The sequence below is a fragment of the Eleginops maclovinus genome, chromosome 19 (genome assembly GCF_036324505.1).
Source record: "Eleginops maclovinus isolate JMC-PN-2008 ecotype Puerto Natales chromosome 19, JC_Emac_rtc_rv5, whole genome shotgun sequence".
Classification (NCBI taxonomy): Eukaryota; Metazoa; Chordata; class Actinopteri; order Perciformes; family Eleginopidae; genus Eleginops; species Eleginops maclovinus.
In genome coordinates, this window is record NC_086367.1 from 13,806,123 (window position 1) to 13,823,583 (window position 17,461).

The following is a 17,461-nucleotide window of genomic DNA, read 5'->3' on the forward strand; positions in this document are numbered from 1 at the left end:
AGTGATGTAGTGCATGTCTATTTATTGAAACATGACCTAATGCATCACAAATGCAGTCTGCAGAGCAGCTTCAACCCATAAAAGACTGCATGACATGCCAAAATAGTTGATATATACAGTTTGTACTATTTCAAAGTTAGATAGCTGAGAAGGAAACCAAGAGACAGAGGACAGAGGACAGAGCCAGCCATGTGTTTAGTTTACACTGTAAACAGTACCTGATAATGCAATGCGGTTCAACATGTTTTCCATACGTACCCGGTGTTAAAGAGCTTTCTTAAAATGCTTACAATAAATCTATTTCTAATTGTGGCACATTGTCATCATGCATCACTGTCAAGCATCACTTTCTGCAACCATTTGTGAGGATACCAAACTTCAGTTTGAGAACTGCAGAGTTGATTTAACTAGTAGAGTTCCTTTGCACTTAAGCTAGTATTTTTCTCTTGAAATAAAACTTTGTATATGGAATTTGCCCCATCTAAAAAGGGTCGGAGATATACTTGAAAAGGTTTGTGCGGCACTACGTGTAAGACACAGAGACACAAAAAAAGGATTCCTGTTGCTTGACTCTGGAAACTATAACTTTGTGTTTGCTGAAGGAAAGAAGCATGACACGATTGAAGACACACACAAACACACACTTTTACACCCCGCACAAATGGCCTGCTCATACCCAGTTGTTTCTAAAACCTTCTTTACAGCAACGTTACTGTAAAAAAAAACATCATAAAAGTTTCCATGTGTCTGCAGAGGCTTTTCCGACATGCGATAGGCTTGTTTCTTGGCTTCTTCCAGCTCATTTACTCACTCACAAACACACAGGCTTTAATCACCAGATAGCAAACTGGCTTCCTCTCTCCGTCTTTCCCACATTCATACTCTCACACTCTGTTCTGACGGGTTAGGCCAACGTTGGATGCTCACACACCGTGTTGCTGACCTCAGATCAAGTCCATATCTCTCCACAAACTCTAATAAAAAATCCCTCTTTTATTTCAGTGACTATGTTTATGTGATCTTATATTCCATTATCATTCAGAAATATGACAATATTCAAAATGAGATATGGGTCATGTTAACAGCATATACCGCTTAGATATTCCTGAATAAGGCCTTATTCCGACTGCAGTATTTTCTGATTAAGACCAGATATATATTTGGGATTTAGAAACACGTGTACAGACCATTCGGTATAATCATCTCAATTAGGGGTTTTCCAGAACTTTGCCAAAAACCCACCACATTTCTAGTCAAAGGATATAATTTAATTATTATGTAAGAGTTGGATATCAACAAGTTTTTGGATATGTGCAAATATGAAAGAGGAAGGCTGTGTTTGTAGTGTGGAGCCCAAATTGAAAATATGCCACGTTTCATGCTGAGAAAATATATTGTCCTATTCGCAGAAAGGTAAAAAAATGTGAATGTGTTTTATCATTTAAACATAGTCAGTTACTTTGCAGGCAATAAATAAATGTATGAGTGTGCAGCAGTAACTTAACAGACTTTGCCAGCCATCAGTTTGAGAGTTTTCCTGACGCAACAATGTCAGGTGCAGCATTATTCAGAAACTCCATCCAGCCATCCTGCCCACCTATATGTCTGCCTCGAGTCATTATCTGTTCAGCAGCTTTGGCACGTCTGTCCGAGGAGCTCTGCTGCAGGTTCTTCGGAGGTTTGAGATGCTGCTGCTGGTTTATTCATCAAAACCAAAAGCTGACAACCTGACAGGCCCCTGCAGCAACATGGGGCTCTCTGGCTCATCTGTACAGCCATTCCTGAATTTCCCCCTTCCCGTCTCTTTAACTCGCAATTCCAATATTTTCCTCATTCACTGGTACAAAATTACATTGCTTGCTCAGCATCTTTGATTGTAACCATTCGAACTAAACCTCTATCTTGCTCTCCATCCAGTCGTCCTCATCATCATCATTACTATTCCTCACAGCTGAAAATATGCTTCCAGGGTTTGAGCTCGACAGCCTGTCATATCTAGAGTTTATTCTCTGAGTATTGAGGCAGTGAGTGTTGAGGCTCCCTATTGTGTTTCTCATTATCCAGGATTTGTCACGCATCATCTCTGAAGAACATGCTTTCACTCTCTTTCTTTAAGACTTGCTTTATGTACTGTAACACAGCTGCTTAATGCGTGTCAGCAGCAACGGTAAGTATATATTGTCTTTCCTTTCGGCAATTGCAAAGCACATGTTCCTGGGGGCAATACAGTCATCTAACTTAGTAATACATTTTACCTGCATGTTTTTTTTAAACGTCAAGGTATATTTTTACTGCCAAATTGAATGAGCTGAAAGATGCTGAAACACAATGAAGCTGAAAAGATCAAAACTATCTCTACATTTGTCAGTAACAGCCAGTCCTTTCACATTACAATAATTTGATCAGTTGTTGATATACAAATATTATACCACAGCTACTGTATCTGCAGTGAATGGGCTTTAACAGTAGACTGTAATCTATATTTGGAACAAACATTATATTCAAATCATTAGTTTTTATTCCAAGTACATGTCTCTAGAGCTACAGCTTTGACAATGGCATGAAACTAAAGGGCTGCATAGCGTCGTCATGTTTGTATTCAAAACAGATCCGAGTCCGGCCGAGATTCCCTTGGAGAACTGTGAATAACAACATTCCCAGTTGCATTTCCGCAGTGGTAGAGTGTTTGTATTGTAAACACTGATCTGGACAAGTGACTGCCTGAAACACTTGATGTCTAACATGTCTACCTTACTGCAATAAACTATAGATTGAAATGAAGGTAATACAAATAAATAACAACAGGTGCATTTAATCTGGCAGCTGAACGGTGAAGAAAACTGTATTGGTTGATCTTCTAAATGTACACCTATCACACAAACTTACTCACAATACCAGCCTTTTATGTCATGGTATAAGAAAATAGAGGTTCTGGCAGCCACAAAAAGGCACCTCATGTATATAAATGCAAAGTGAGGTGTGTTCATGCCTCAGCACCCACACACAAACGCAGCGTGTACCCCTTCCCAGCTGTTCCATTGGGGGTCTGGATCAGACAGCTGCCCCTCTGAACAGAGCTCACACTGTTCTGAAAAAGACATACTCAGCACATTGTTCAGAGGTCCCTCTCTCCCTCTCTCTCTCTCTTTCTCCCTCTCTCTGCGGGGAACTGTCAGGCAGGCCAAACAAAAGACACTGGAAACTCCCAACACTGGCCCAACCAGCCACAATAAGCATGGTAATCATAACACCAAATCCTCTCCTCCCTAACTCTACCTCCAAGGCAGTGGAACTAATGCCTCATGGATGCATTCAATCATTATTTTAAAAATTGTTTCCAATGTACACCTTTGTTTTTACCTCATTATACTTTGTAAAAAGGCACACAAATATAATAAAGCATACTATAGCCGAGTATGCTAATTCTGTCCAGCAGCCAGAAAACCCCAAACTCAAAGAAACAAATACATTAAATCAAAAGATATCAGAAAGATGATAAATAAATGTCTTGATTCTGCTCATCATAAAAAGGAGCTACAGTAAGGAACATCTTTAAAGGCTTCTGACTGAAGTGTGATATAAGAACAACGAAAACCCAGACTTAATGTACAGACAGGAGGACTCACCCAGACCAGACGTGTAGATGGCCTTCACAGATTTCTTCATCTTGTACAGAACACTGCGGTCCACGTCCAGCGCCTGCAGACAGACACACAAAGAGTCAGACGCTGAAATGTCACCACTCAAGTCAGTGTAGATTTACTACTTTAATTTACTTATACATTTCAAGAAGTTTAAGGACATTTATATGTTTCAGATTGGTTGATTCTTTAAATAATGCTTGTTGCCATTTTGCAACAATTTCTAGGTGAAGAAACAGGTAAGTATTCTGATACAACAGCTCTGCAGTGATACCGTAAATCCCTTTCGTATAGAGGATAGTGTTGAGTGTGTGTTTGTGTGTGTGTGTATGTTTTTGTGTCGCATGCGTGACTTAATGCCATCTCTATTCTGACCGCAAGTGATGAATTATTCAAGGGAAAACTAAAAATAGACCTGCTCCATCGTCAGTTATTTTGTGTGTGTGTGTGTGTGTGGCAGATGAAAAGCAGAGTCATGACGTAGCATGAGTAAAACAGCTTGTAAGGCTAAAGCAATAAGCATCCGCAGCCTATACATAAAGGACAATTTCCCTGAGATGTGTATAGACTGGCCGGCCACACACACACACACACACACACACACACACACACACACACACACACACACAGGGAGTCCAGCTGAGACAATGCAGCACTGTAGCGATGATGAGTGAGGGAGTCTCTGGGGATGAGGGGGATTTTGGGGAAATTAGTTTTTATGGACTTTATTAAGTACGTCCGCCTGAGCAGGCCAAAGCCGGCGCCACTTTTTCCTTCCCTGCTCCCCAACTGACTGAGATCCCCTACACTCTCTAAAAATAAGAAACGCACAATGGCCCCCATTCACATACACCAATACTGTACACACCCACACTGCCCTGCAACACCACTACATGTGATGACAACATCCATCCATAAATATGTGCTGTATTTAATATCCTTGTTATGAGCTCTTTGCTATTACAAAATGGAAGAACTGTTCAGAACTTAGTTTTCCCAGGGGTCATATTTCACACACACTGACACATGAATGGAACACAGGGAGAGACAGATTGACACAAATTTAAAGGGGACATTACAAATCCAAGCGCAATGGTAGAGAGGCAGGAAAAGATCATAGAGCTGTGACAATATGCTCTGAGACATTGCAGATGGATAATCATCTATAAGCTGATCCACAGAATTTGATTATGGAGGGGCCTTTATCAACTACATGTGTTTTTATTTAAGGCTATTGGCTGAGGTGTAAACAGCTATTTATTTCCTACATTTATTCCGTTTAATTTGAATTATTCACCTCAGAACCTTAGTTTTACACTTTGGGGAAAGTAGAGACAAAACAAACTAATCAGTCACAAGAAAAATCTGAAGGCTGCGCTGGAATTCAGTCAACAGGCTGATTATTGGATCGGTAATCACCAGCTGCTGGAAAGACATGTTACCCAATTGGACATTTTCTGAAATACTTTTTGACATGTCACAGTAGTGAAAGGCACAGGTCCTAAAATTCAACTCAGTTCATAAGTTTTTTAAGTTATTAAAATAGAACCATTGTTATTGTTATTTGTAACACCTGTGTTTTTCCTGCCATGAAAGGCAAATCATCCCCTGTGAAAAGATTTCAGAGCCTGCGTCAAGTTTGGCCAAACATCGCCCACCTCATCTATGTTGCTCAACAAACTGTGTCAAAATAATTTACAAACATAAAAGGAGAACAGCACCAGACCTGAAAGGTTAATTAAACTGTTGCAGGGGTGTTACTTCTACATTTTTCAAATATTGACCAAGCTTTAGTCAGTGAATGCAAAATATAGTAGTTTTCTTTATTAAGCAACATAAATTCTAGTTGTATTCAAATTGGATCAAATAAACTAACAGCTTAAAACTAATTTATTTTACACCAAAAAGACAGAGCAGGAACCTTAATTCCAACAAAGATTTTTACGCAAACAAACTTCCAGACAGTAGTAAAGTAGTAAAAGTAGCACATGCTAAAAATAAAATCTGATGCCTTATGGGAGCTGTGCAAATTAAAAGAAGCCGACCAGAAGCTGCTTGCTCCTCTGGGTAAAAGTAAAACTTACAGCGGTGTGGTTTTAGTTCATTCAACTGTTGTAAAATGACTCATCTGTTACATCTGCTATTATCCTATTAGCTCTATCTGCCTGAACTGGAGCTCAGACCCCACACAGCCATACTGTTACACAGGTACCCTCAAAACAGGCACAGAGACAGAGTGAGAAAAAATACAGCTGCAGAGCGCTATCTTTGTCTACACCGCCAAACCAATCCAACCACACACAGACTTTTAAAGGGTAACTGGAGACAGCCACTGAGTGTTTTCTTAGCAGAGCTGATACGACTCTAATCTACTCCCAGTACTCAAAGCTAACGCCTGAAGAGCACTCACAGCCTTTCTGCTGGAAGCTGAGCTTCAGTCAGAAAGAAGAAGGCTTAACAGTGGATCTGCATCTAACATGAGAGATAAGTGTACAATTTAGGATAAAAAACAATATTTCACTACAAAGCTCTTTATAGACTAACAAGATCTGTCCTTTGTTTCAGTTCTGCTGCAAGCAATTTCTAAATGAGCCCATAAAACCTACATGAAATGGTCATTTATTGATTGACTATTGATGCTGAGACTGTGTTTGGCACTGAGGATAAGAGGTCAGACAAGGGTGAGCTGCTAAAGTCAAAGCATGTAACTGTGTTTATATAAAAGACATCAGACTGTCTGTGTGTGTTTAATTTATAACTTCATAAGAGAACTCCAAATTTGTTCAAGACACATTTGATCCAATCTGTAATGTGACATTCTGTAAATAGTTTGTGCTTTAACATTGGTAAGTGCAAGTAACAGATTACTGTAGCTAGGATGACATCACCGAGTGTATACACAAATAAGATAAATCAGGAGGAAAATTGAAACGCAGCACTCTGACCAGCTCATCTGGGCTCCCTGGCAGCAGCATTGATGTTTTTGTGGAGGAAGAACAAGCCAAATGGACAAAAGATTTATAGTAATCTGTTCACTTTGTGACTAAAGCTTTTGATGCATATGCTGCAGCAACGCAGTCAGTTGGCAGTATGTTGCTGCTTTGGTATGAGAGGTTCTTCTTTCTGTTACATGCAGTACACTGCAACTGCTCAACTCAATTTAACCTTATAATATCATTATCATGGGCTGCCTTGTGATCCTAAATGAAACGGCTATACAAAACATAGGCTTGAGTTAAAACAGAGCATGTCATAATGTTACCTCAGTCTACACAAATCGCCAGAGAAGATGTTAACGTGCTGGTTGTACTACAGCTCATTTTTAACAAGTACAAGCATTGTGTATGTTTTTGAAATTACACCACCAAATAGCCATTTGATTAAAGGCCTTGGATCTTTGTTCTTTAATGCACTGAATCTGCTTGATGCAATGCTCAAAGGAGAGGAGCTACTAACAGCTGCAAAACAAATACAAAAGCAGATGCTGGTGAAACTAATCCCAGCAGAGTTTGGGAAATAAAACAATATTTTTGCCATTATTTCTGCTTGCTTGGCAGAGGCTTTTTAAATTTGTATTCCCAGCTTGGCTCACATGCGTTGGTGCACATTTCCCTTCAGTAAAGAAAGGATAATGATCAACACTTTTATAGTGAGTACACCGTCTACTGACACATCGGTAGATCTAAGCCTCCGATTGACCTCCACATGACGTCGGTAATCAGCCTGTGAATCAGTTTGATCAGTTAAAACCTTACACGCATAGTGACACGGACATCGCAGATCCAAGGTCTTCCTCGCTCTCACATGCACACACACTTAATCAGGCGGTATCACGCTCCAGCAGACCCTTTCAATATTCACAGAGTGGTCCGACGGGAGAAAGAGGCGAGACAGGTGGGGGGCAGACAGGGGGGGTTATAAACCAAACGCAACTGAAGACAACAAACACACCGCTCTAAATCATTCACACACTCACACACACACACACACTCACATGACATTGCAGTCACTTTCACACATTTCCACTCCAACATGCTCCCAAGGGTTAAGCAGAGGGACTCTTCACCAAGCACCAGGCCAGTATGAGAACTCTGGTATATTAAGATTGTTTAAACCCAATAAATATTTGAAAGCCAGAGGGGACTTCCACTGTACAGTACTGGGGAGCGATTCAGCAGCACTGGTTGCATCCACACATAATAGAAACAGCCTCTGAGCTGCCTCACAAGCACTTTACGTCACTGCAATGTCAGCATTTTTCTTCCCCTAATAGGCACTCAAAGTACACTAACCAGAAAGGCTCCTCTTTCCCTTTACAGCCGCTGACTAACCTTTTTTGAGGAGGAGAAACTCCCACGTGATCCGAATTATTAACAGTCTTAATGCATTACATCATCATCATCATCATCGGGATTAGTTTTGGACACCATCTGCTGCCAGCCAATCTGCAGAGACTACCACAAGACTGCGGGGTCATGGGGGTCGTCGCCACAGTGATCCGTTCACTTATGGTGATGCATTTCGCCAAACAGTAGAGCAACGTGTGTAAGATTACTGATCTGTGTGAGCACAGGACAGAGAGATACTATCTAATGTGTGCACAAGGACAAGAAAAGCAGGAGAGAACCCACTATAAACACAAAAAACTACAAAAGAACTTTGGATAGAAAGATCGCAGCTTGCCTCTCCACATAAGAATACAAAGGTTTAGTGGTTCTGAATGAGAAGGTATTAGGGCTTTGTGTTGGCAAGAGTCTGCCCATATGATATAATGACGCAGGGATGATTTGCAATTCAATATATAGAAATACTGTAAGACTATATCACAATTTATTCTAATCTTATTTTAGGAAAACTGTCGTACAGAGAACACACAAATATATGCACAAAAACAGAAAAACTCCTTAATACTTTTAGAGGTCAGTAGTGTTTTAAAAAGCCATTATTGTATAACAAAACATTATATTGTGTTTCTCAATGTTCTTACACCCCTAGATTTTACAACTTATAGTATAGAGGTGAATGTGAATGAAATCTCATTAAAAAAAAGAGATACATGTTCATCTACCATTTCTCACAACCATATCCTGCTAGCCCTGCAGTTACCACAACCACCTTTTGAAGAAAACCAACAAACGTAAGCAGAAAAAAACCTAAAATAGGCAACTCATTTCTCAGGTGGGTAAGCACATAGTTTAACTAAAATAACCAAAACCAGAGCGCATGAATCCAATGTGCTTGGCCCAGGTTTTGCCAAGGTCTTCAAAACCAAAACAAGAAGGGGAAATTATCCAGAGAGGGTCACACAGTCTTCACATAGTGCGGCCATTGTCCACTTTCTGGGTTGTTCACATGAACTGTTAATGTCCCTTTATATGGCTACAACTCAGGAAGAATGCAGAGCTAATCCTGGATACTACACATGATGAGGACATTATGGATGAGTTTTCTGATAAAATGGCACTGCAGGTTACTTTTTTCCAAATACTTGATTACTATTTGCTGAATATTAATGCACTTAAAAAAGGCTATTTTCACATAGACAACTAACTACATGAGTCCGGCCTGTTTTAGCGTAGTGCTCTCCACCTCTCACTCCGCTGTCTGCAGAATAAAGACATTCCTGGATGATTGCATGCTGGAGTGACTGACAGACAAGACAGAGAGCCAGCCCCATTGTTCCTGCAGACTAACTATCTGCTGATGACAGCATGTCTGCTCGGCAAGATGCTGCCCTGCTTTTTTCAGAGGCCCCCCATCACAATACAACACACACACACACACACACACACACAGGTTAAATTTCAACAAAACACAATCCAAGCAATCCCATCTGTAGTCACACTGTCGTCATCATCACCACACACTTTTTTAAAGCTGACACACACACACACACGTTAGTTATGTCTGGCGGTTCTTTATAACTTGTCTGCTAACCTTTCCTCACCCCTTAAGCCCTCCCCCCCCCGCGACAGTCATGCGAGGGGACAGTCTGCCGCACATAGTGAAAAATCAGGGATAAGAAGGACGCAGTCTGAAATGCACATTTCCAATGTGTGGGTACAGTATCTGTGATGGTTGTGGAGGATTGAAATTGTGGTTTCATGAAGGTGCCAGATGTTAAGCGCTTAAACTTCAAAACCAGGGAAACTTCACTCCTCAAAGAAAACTACTAAAACATCTAAGAGCGTGTTAAAAGGGCTAGCTCTTGTATAACTCACTCACACTCACCCTGCAGGAATATAAATAAAAAGCTCATGGGTAAGACTTGACACCATGTAAATCACATGTATTTCACCACAGCAGTGACGCCATCCCACACTCTGTGGAGGACAAACCAAGAGAGAAACTGGATCTCTCGGCGCGATGGTTCTTATCCTGTTTCCTTTTGAAATCAATTTTTTAGATCAATAACTGCCGCTGGCTGTGGCACATTTGTAATATCCGTTCTCCTGACAAGCATCAGTCCCCAATTTCACAGTTGAGCTGTTATATTTTTATAAAAAACCCAATGACATCTGAGTTAAAGGCGTTGAAAGATTGGACCACCAGCAAAATATACAGCAGTCCATTATTGGGAACATCAAGATCCCGGACTGTTCCCACACCACTGAAAAACACCATCAGGCATAGGCAGTCTTGACCATTACATTACAGGAGGAGACACGTTGGCTTTTCTGCAGGTGTGGCGCTACAGTGGACGCCTGGACCTGTGTTTGTACTGCTGGCCAGCTCTCTGCCAGACAGCAAGCTCCACATTTGGCACAGTAAGGGTAAACACAGGAAGGGCACACTCTTTTTACCTCAACATCTACAGAGGAAAAGCTGTGACTCATTCAAAACATATGTCAAATATACAGTGCAGGCGTCACAGAGAAGACAGATCCCTGAGGAAGACGGTGCTCCACTTAAACTGTCCACTGTAACTTTATCTGATAGAGATATCCGTTAAGATCGAGCCTCTGTCCGTGAGACTGACTCTCAACTTCAGTCCGAGTTTGTTCAATGAAGTACAAATCCACTCTAAGAAAAGAAAATCCATCTGAAAACACTCTTTCAAGTGTTTCATTCACAGATTTTCTTCATGCTGAGTGAGTAAAGTCAATATTGGGATAGTAGTTGGTTCCATGGAGCTGACCGCTGACAGGCCATGGTTTCAGGGTTTCTCTGTTCTCACAGCTGAGATGTGTGTAGTCAGTCTGTCCCGGGAGCCACATGGAAAACTCCACCATGCAAGTTCATTGGGAGTCAGAGAAAAAGGGAGGGGTTGGGTGCTGTTTACTACAGTTTGTCATAAGACGGTCTGACACAAGCTCATTAACAGACGCAAGCTCATATGCACAGATACGGAAACCTACTTTGTGAGACTCAATGCCAAAGATTGACTAAAGTCTAGCAGGAATTATTTGGTTTAGTTTCCCTGCAGCTTTTTTTCTGCCTGGCTGCAAGTTTTTCAAATATCCCATCTACATTCTGGTATTTTAGCACCGGGACACTTGGGGTTTTATAGCTCTTCGGTGAGCACTACAAAGACCACTGTTGGACCAGAGCCTTTACTGCCAGCTGCCAGAAGTCACACCGGGATAACAACATCAACTGCAGTGATTTAAGTGTTAGAGAAAACAAACTTTTATGTTAACTACTGAGGCGTTGTTCAGAACTTGGGGTGGGGGCATACCCAGGCAAAACTTTTGTTTCCGTTTAGTTTTGTTAGGCGGCTGCTGATAACACTTCAGTGGCAATGTTTCTTCTTAGTCTTAAGACAATAACTTTTCAGAGCCTCAATGTGCAAACCAAGTTTTAAGTTCACTTAATTGTTCTCATGTAAAGATGAGCATTTTCTCAAAGACTGCAATGCTTCAACCATCCTTTGCCTGACGGCAAGTTTAAAACCTCCTAAAATGGTCCAGCCATCTTTAATGAAGTGTGTAAACTATCAGGAGACTGGTAAAAACCAAGTTGGAAGGAGTGGCCATGAAATAAGGACCAAATGTGCTGTGCTTTGAGAGGGAAAAACTCCTGACTTCACCTCTCTTTGTCTCTTTTCGCATAGATGTACGCTTCAACCTTATGGTGTCGGAGCAGCAACGCCAGAGGCAAAGTGCCCAACGGTTACTGCACAGTTCTGTGTGTTAGGGTGATGATGTCTGAAAAAGACAGAGGGAAAATAACCTGCTTCCTCCTGGAGAGCACTGCAATAGAACAGTTCAGGGAGCATGTGTGTGTGTGTGTGTGTGTGTGTGTGTGTGTGTGTGTGTGTGTGTGTGTGTGTGTGTGTGTGTGTGTGTGTCTGTGTGTGTGTGTCTGTGTGTGTCTGTGTGTGTGTCATTCTGGGTTTGAAATCTCACTTCAGACACACAAAAAAAAAAAAGACCTCCTTTGAAGTCTGCTGGGAACATACAGTATAACATGAAAAGAGTTTCCTTGACAGAAACCTAGCTCTTCAATAAAACCAAGACAACCTAAAACTCGGTGAAGTTAAAACATTGCAGACCACTTGCAATCACAGCAAATATTTTAAAGAATAAGCTAAACAAATATTAATAGTGTCACACTATTTGTAGAATAAGATTCCAGCGGTGGCAGCGTAGGATTGTTTTTTTACTCGTGTGATCCAAACCAGATTAAACCTCCCTTGAGAGACTACAAGGAGTTCAAAACATTTTCCCAACAAAGTAGAAGTCGTCTCTGTTCTTCGAGTGAAAGTGACAGCAGGATAACACAACTGTGAGGATTCACCCCTCCCACCCCACTATGGCCCCAAGCAGAGCCGAGTGGCCAGGACTACAAATCAATGGTGGAGTTCATTAATGAAGAGGCAGGGGCTGTCAGGGAACAATAGCCGTCAACAGGGGCCTTCTCATACAATCTGGGCAAGGACACTCTGATGGATGAGATGAGCTTCCTATTTCCCCCGAGTGCCCTGAGTGCCCATAGTGTCCAGCCCCCTAACCTCTGAGTCTGAAAGAGTACCCTGATCATCATGCTGGACTGAGAGATTTCCCCTCCTTCAAGACCAAACAGACGAGGACTGACAATTGTAAAAGGGGTGGATGAGGATACATGGTTTACAAAATTGAGTTAAATCATACAACATCAAAACATTCAAAGCCTATCTGGAGATAAGAGACTGGCGATGGGGACGGGACCATGACCTTTGCCCATGGTAGAGCCACAGGGAGAGCTGCTGCATTATTATGAGGGCCGGGTCAGAGCCTGTCTGTGGGCGATAACACAGATCCTGATCAGGAATCCTGAAGGATGAAAACACACCTCTCAGTTCAAAGATCCCATTGTAAACACTCAGATACTACACAAGTGGGATGAAATAGGGCTTTGCCAATACCAAACACTACTGTTAACTAAGGCCAGCTAGCCAGGTTAGTTCAGTCAGTTTATATATATATCAAGCATCATGAGTGTGGACAATCACATCGAATGCGCCAAAACCTGAGATCCCAGATCACCTTTCCCAAACTATACTACTGTCCACTGAGTATTCAAGTAAATGCTTACAGTTTCCAGAGAACAGAAAATAAAGTTCTGGTTTAAAACTTTTCCAGATCAAGCACACTTAAGGAAACTCATGAACAGTTCTTACAGTAGAATAACCTCGCTCAGGATTTGGAAGAAAGTGTGTAGTTGGCCTGGCTTCAATGTACTTAGCCATTAACTACAGTATGGCAATGTCAAGGGACAGCAGGGCAATGTATAGAGTGAGGGTGTTGAAGGGAGGAGACAAAGCTGCAGTGATCCTGCCAGAAATTTCATTTCAATATTAGGAAGCATTAAGCTTCTTAGGTGGTATGGCCTGAGTGGATGGGGGACTGCTCGCTTGGGCCAGACTGCACATTAAGACCATGTGTGTGTTAAAGCTTGTAGATCCGTCCGTGTGTCCCTAAAGCTATTAAATGTGGATTGTCCCAGCATCGATAATCCTTCAGTCTGGAGCCTTGTTAAAACTTTCCTCCAGACCACCTGTTGCAGGAGGACAGCTGTTGTCCCGAGCCAGACCACCGCCAAACCCCCAACCTTGGGGAATGGGGGTGGACTCAGGGAAGAAGAAGTCCAGGCCTTCCCTTGGTCCGGGAACTACTCAAGCATCAACATAAGCTGGCAGACACATGGAGAAGACTTATGAGAACACACTTGCCTTCAGTTGTTAGCACATTACACATTAATCATTGCATTTTAGATGAGACTTTTCTGAGCAAAGCAGTAGTAAAGAGAGTGTCTTGTTCTGCAACAACCTGTTGTGCAAAGACAGAGCAGTGTGGCAGCTAGAAATTGATATTATCTTGTACTAAAGGAAGATTTATTCAAGTTAAAGCCGGTTGTTTTTGAATACATTCCAAACAACCGGTGGCCTGAGATTAAGCTTAGAGGTGCTATAAAGAGATGAGGGACTAAAGACGCTCACAGCAGGCACTTGAGTTCATTAAGAATCTACTTACAATTTTACAAGCCCCATTACCATGAGCAAAGTTTGAAACAGTCTGTGAGAAGCAGACTCTGCCAACAGTTGCCTGTGGATGCTGGGAATACCATCGCCATACCCAGAGGTACTTCCTCATAACCTCCCAACCAATTCTGAGCAAGGCGGCATGCCATAAGAGTGCATGGTTGGCATACCAGTGGGATGAAACTCAGTTGGATGAAATAATAGACAGAATGGAGATTAATGACGCTTCAGGACTGAGTCAACCCTGACCCCCCTCAACACCAGTAATGACCCATGAAAAGCTGACTGGGCTATAAATAACTGTTCTTCATGGGTGAAAAATGAATAACTGGACAAAAGGGACATGGGACAGAAGGAGAGGCCCACTAGATGGGTGGATTTCTGGCACTATATAAGGGAGGTTATAGACCATGCAGCAGCACAGTTTTCTCTCTAGGGACACAGGCCGTATATAGCGGCAGTACTGATGGTGGTTATATGGGTTCATTGGTTCTACAATAGATGTTTTTAGAAAAAACGCCTTTGGAGAGAGGTCTTTCTCTGTCACAAACGACGGACGATAAGGTGCCTTACAAAAAGATTGTAATGTTACTTCTTATTGTGTTAGTGTTTGGTTTACTGCTGTTTTGAATGTTTATGAGCTGTGTATGCTTAGAGAAACCCATATAGGGACAATTGTTGCAAACTAGCTTCGTTGATAATGGTGTGGTAGGTGGTAGCGGTTGACAATATGAACTTGTCATTCTAAAAATAAACATGTAAATATATGGGGCTGAAGACATAGACAAGCTGAGGACATGAAGTGCAATACACTGCTTATGTTATAGGCCAAGTGGGTCCAGGACAAATTGGGAAAACTTGTATTTATACAATTGATGCCCAAGCCTGCATTACAAGCATGCACTCTGCCTGTCAAGCAACTGTAAATAATAAAGCAGCTGTGATGTCATGAGACATATTATGTCTCTGTCTGAGTAACTACATGCAGCTGACAGAATTATCAAACTGCAACACTGCCGACAACACAAAAGCTGTCTTGAATGTCAAGTAGTCATGGTTGTTTTGCAGCCACAAGCCCTAATACTCAGCAATCTGCTGCAGTCTACTGTACGAGTCAGTTTCGTATTGTACTCAATGTTCTCAGTTTGAGTGCTGTTGATGTAACATGCCATTCTGGTACCAATAACTTATCCACTCTGCCTGAGAATTATTACACCAACAAAGTGTTCAATGCTTGCCACAACTGCTCAGTGAGAACGTAAGTGCAACCCAAAGGTACTGGTATAATACACCTGAGCAACAAGTGAATGCACTGGAGAATTGTTCAAGGAGACGGCTCCATTAAGTGCATCATTTTCAAAGTCTCTGACGGGTAGGATTCAGTAACTGGGGCGCGAAAAAACAGTCACAGATACAAAAATAGAGAAGACTGCAACTTGTGCCAGTTTTTGGCCTCAGACAGACATCGTGCAGACATACCCATGAGTTTTCTTGTATGAGACAAAAGCACTGGGGCCCTTTCATAAAGATCAATACTTAACACAGAGGTCAGCTCAGCCCTCAGGGTAGATGACTTATTTAAAAAGGGAACTTGTGGGTTCATGTTTTTAACACAAAAGGTTTAAGGAATTGAAGAGTTAGACAACTGGCAAGGAAAAGGGATATCATTCAACTTGTCAAAATTGGGCCAATTTTTTGGTGTAGTCTGAAATTCCACACTGTGTTTTATCTCCATTTCAATGACACACTAAACACTAGAGCAAATATAACTCAATTCTACAAGAAGCAGTTATTTTTTTACAAGTATCTCACATAAAGGCTCAAAAAGAAAGAGCAATAAGGAAATATCCACAAAGCAATGACAACGGGTCAACTTTTTAAACACCAACTAAACACTAATGCCATCTAGGTAATTTTGACACTTTAAAAAGGGGAAAAACCAGATCTGAGTCGCTGTTATTTCTGAACGGTCTGGACTTGCCAGAGAGGAGTATACACAAGTGTGGAGGCAGCAGAGCCATGTTTCACAGCAGCACAGAGGGGGTAACGCCATGAAGCCTGACATCCTCTTACTGGATAAACAGGTTTTTATTGCAGTCGTTTAACACCACACATGCACAGATACACAAAGAAGCTCTGACAATGGCTTCTTAATAGCAGTTCAAATATAACTAGCCTAATTAAGCTTGTGTCAGATGGAATTAGGTTTAGAAAGGAGTAATTACGCAACATGGGTGCGCCAATGTACGTAAAAGAGAGCTTGAGTCTCCTGTTAATGTATTTAAATGTTCCTATAAACAACCAAGGATAGCGGTCAGTTTTAAAGGTCTGTTTTAGAAGGTGAAGCCATTAGTGAATAAGCTATTTTAAACAAGTGTTCCAAATAGTAAAATAAAGGTGACAATTGACAGAGTTGAGATTAAAAGTGAACTGTAGACTAAATTGACAAAATGTACTGTTTTTGTCAACTATATTTTTGCCATATAACATATTTGGGGTTTTGACGATCTGAAATACACTTGTTTTACGATCTGACATACACTCCACAGATACATAAATTAGTATTCCGAAATTTAGAATTGATTGGCGCCAATTCACAAAAAAAAAGCTATCATCTGAAATGAAACATCAGCACACGGTAGCATCCCAGAGTGGTGTGCTGCTTCTAACAGCTGTCAGTTCAAGGGTAAAAGCTAAAAAGTCAGCACTTGTAAAACAAATTGCTGTTTCCAGAGGTCAGAATCAGCACAATGTTTGATACTCAGCACAACGCTGAAAACAGCTAAATCTGATATTTATATTTTCATACTTTTCATGAATAAATAGAATATGGATGTGACATTATACTCAAATGTTCAGGAAGTGCTTAGAGGAATATAAAAAAGGGCATTCTTTAAACTGTATAAATTACCAGCTACTTGTAGATGCCAGTGTATGTGTACATATGTAAATGCGCTTTTGTTTTGCGTGCGTGTGTGTACGGTTCTGGGCAGGCTGGCAGACAATAAGTGGAAGTGTTCCCTGTCCACTGCAGTGTTTAATTGGTCAAACAGACCAAAGTGAGCAGGGTCTTGTTGTCCCAACAAAAGGCCTTGTGTTCCCTGAGCCTGAGTGTGGGGAGGTCACTGTGAAACAACAACATGCTACTCCACATCTCTGCAACAACAATTCAGCAGCTTCAACTGCAGCTTCAACGGTTTTATTCTCAACCCAACCTCACAAGCCAGTAATTACTGCTGGGCTACTATTTTAAAAGAGTAAAATCCACACACGTATTTGCTTACTGCTACAGAAAAGCACACTCAAAGCACCGGTGAAATCTTTCCCAAAAGCAGATTAATTGCTATTTTTAAATCAA

General features: G+C 41.3%; 1 protein-coding gene across 3 annotated transcripts in view; it reads right to left on the minus strand.

Moving 5' to 3' along the window:
- The window catches only part of asap2a (ArfGAP with SH3 domain, ankyrin repeat and PH domain 2a), a 46,977-nt gene that overhangs the window by 27,769 nt on the left and 1,747 nt on the right, over positions 1-17,461 (minus strand). For all 3 annotated transcript variants that reach the window (XM_063908060.1, XM_063908059.1, XM_063908058.1), the window contains exon 2: positions 3,627-3,699. In XM_063908060.1, the coding sequence (XP_063764130.1) occupies positions 3,627-3,699 (73 nt within the window). The remainder of the gene's footprint in view (positions 1-3,626; positions 3,700-17,461) is intronic.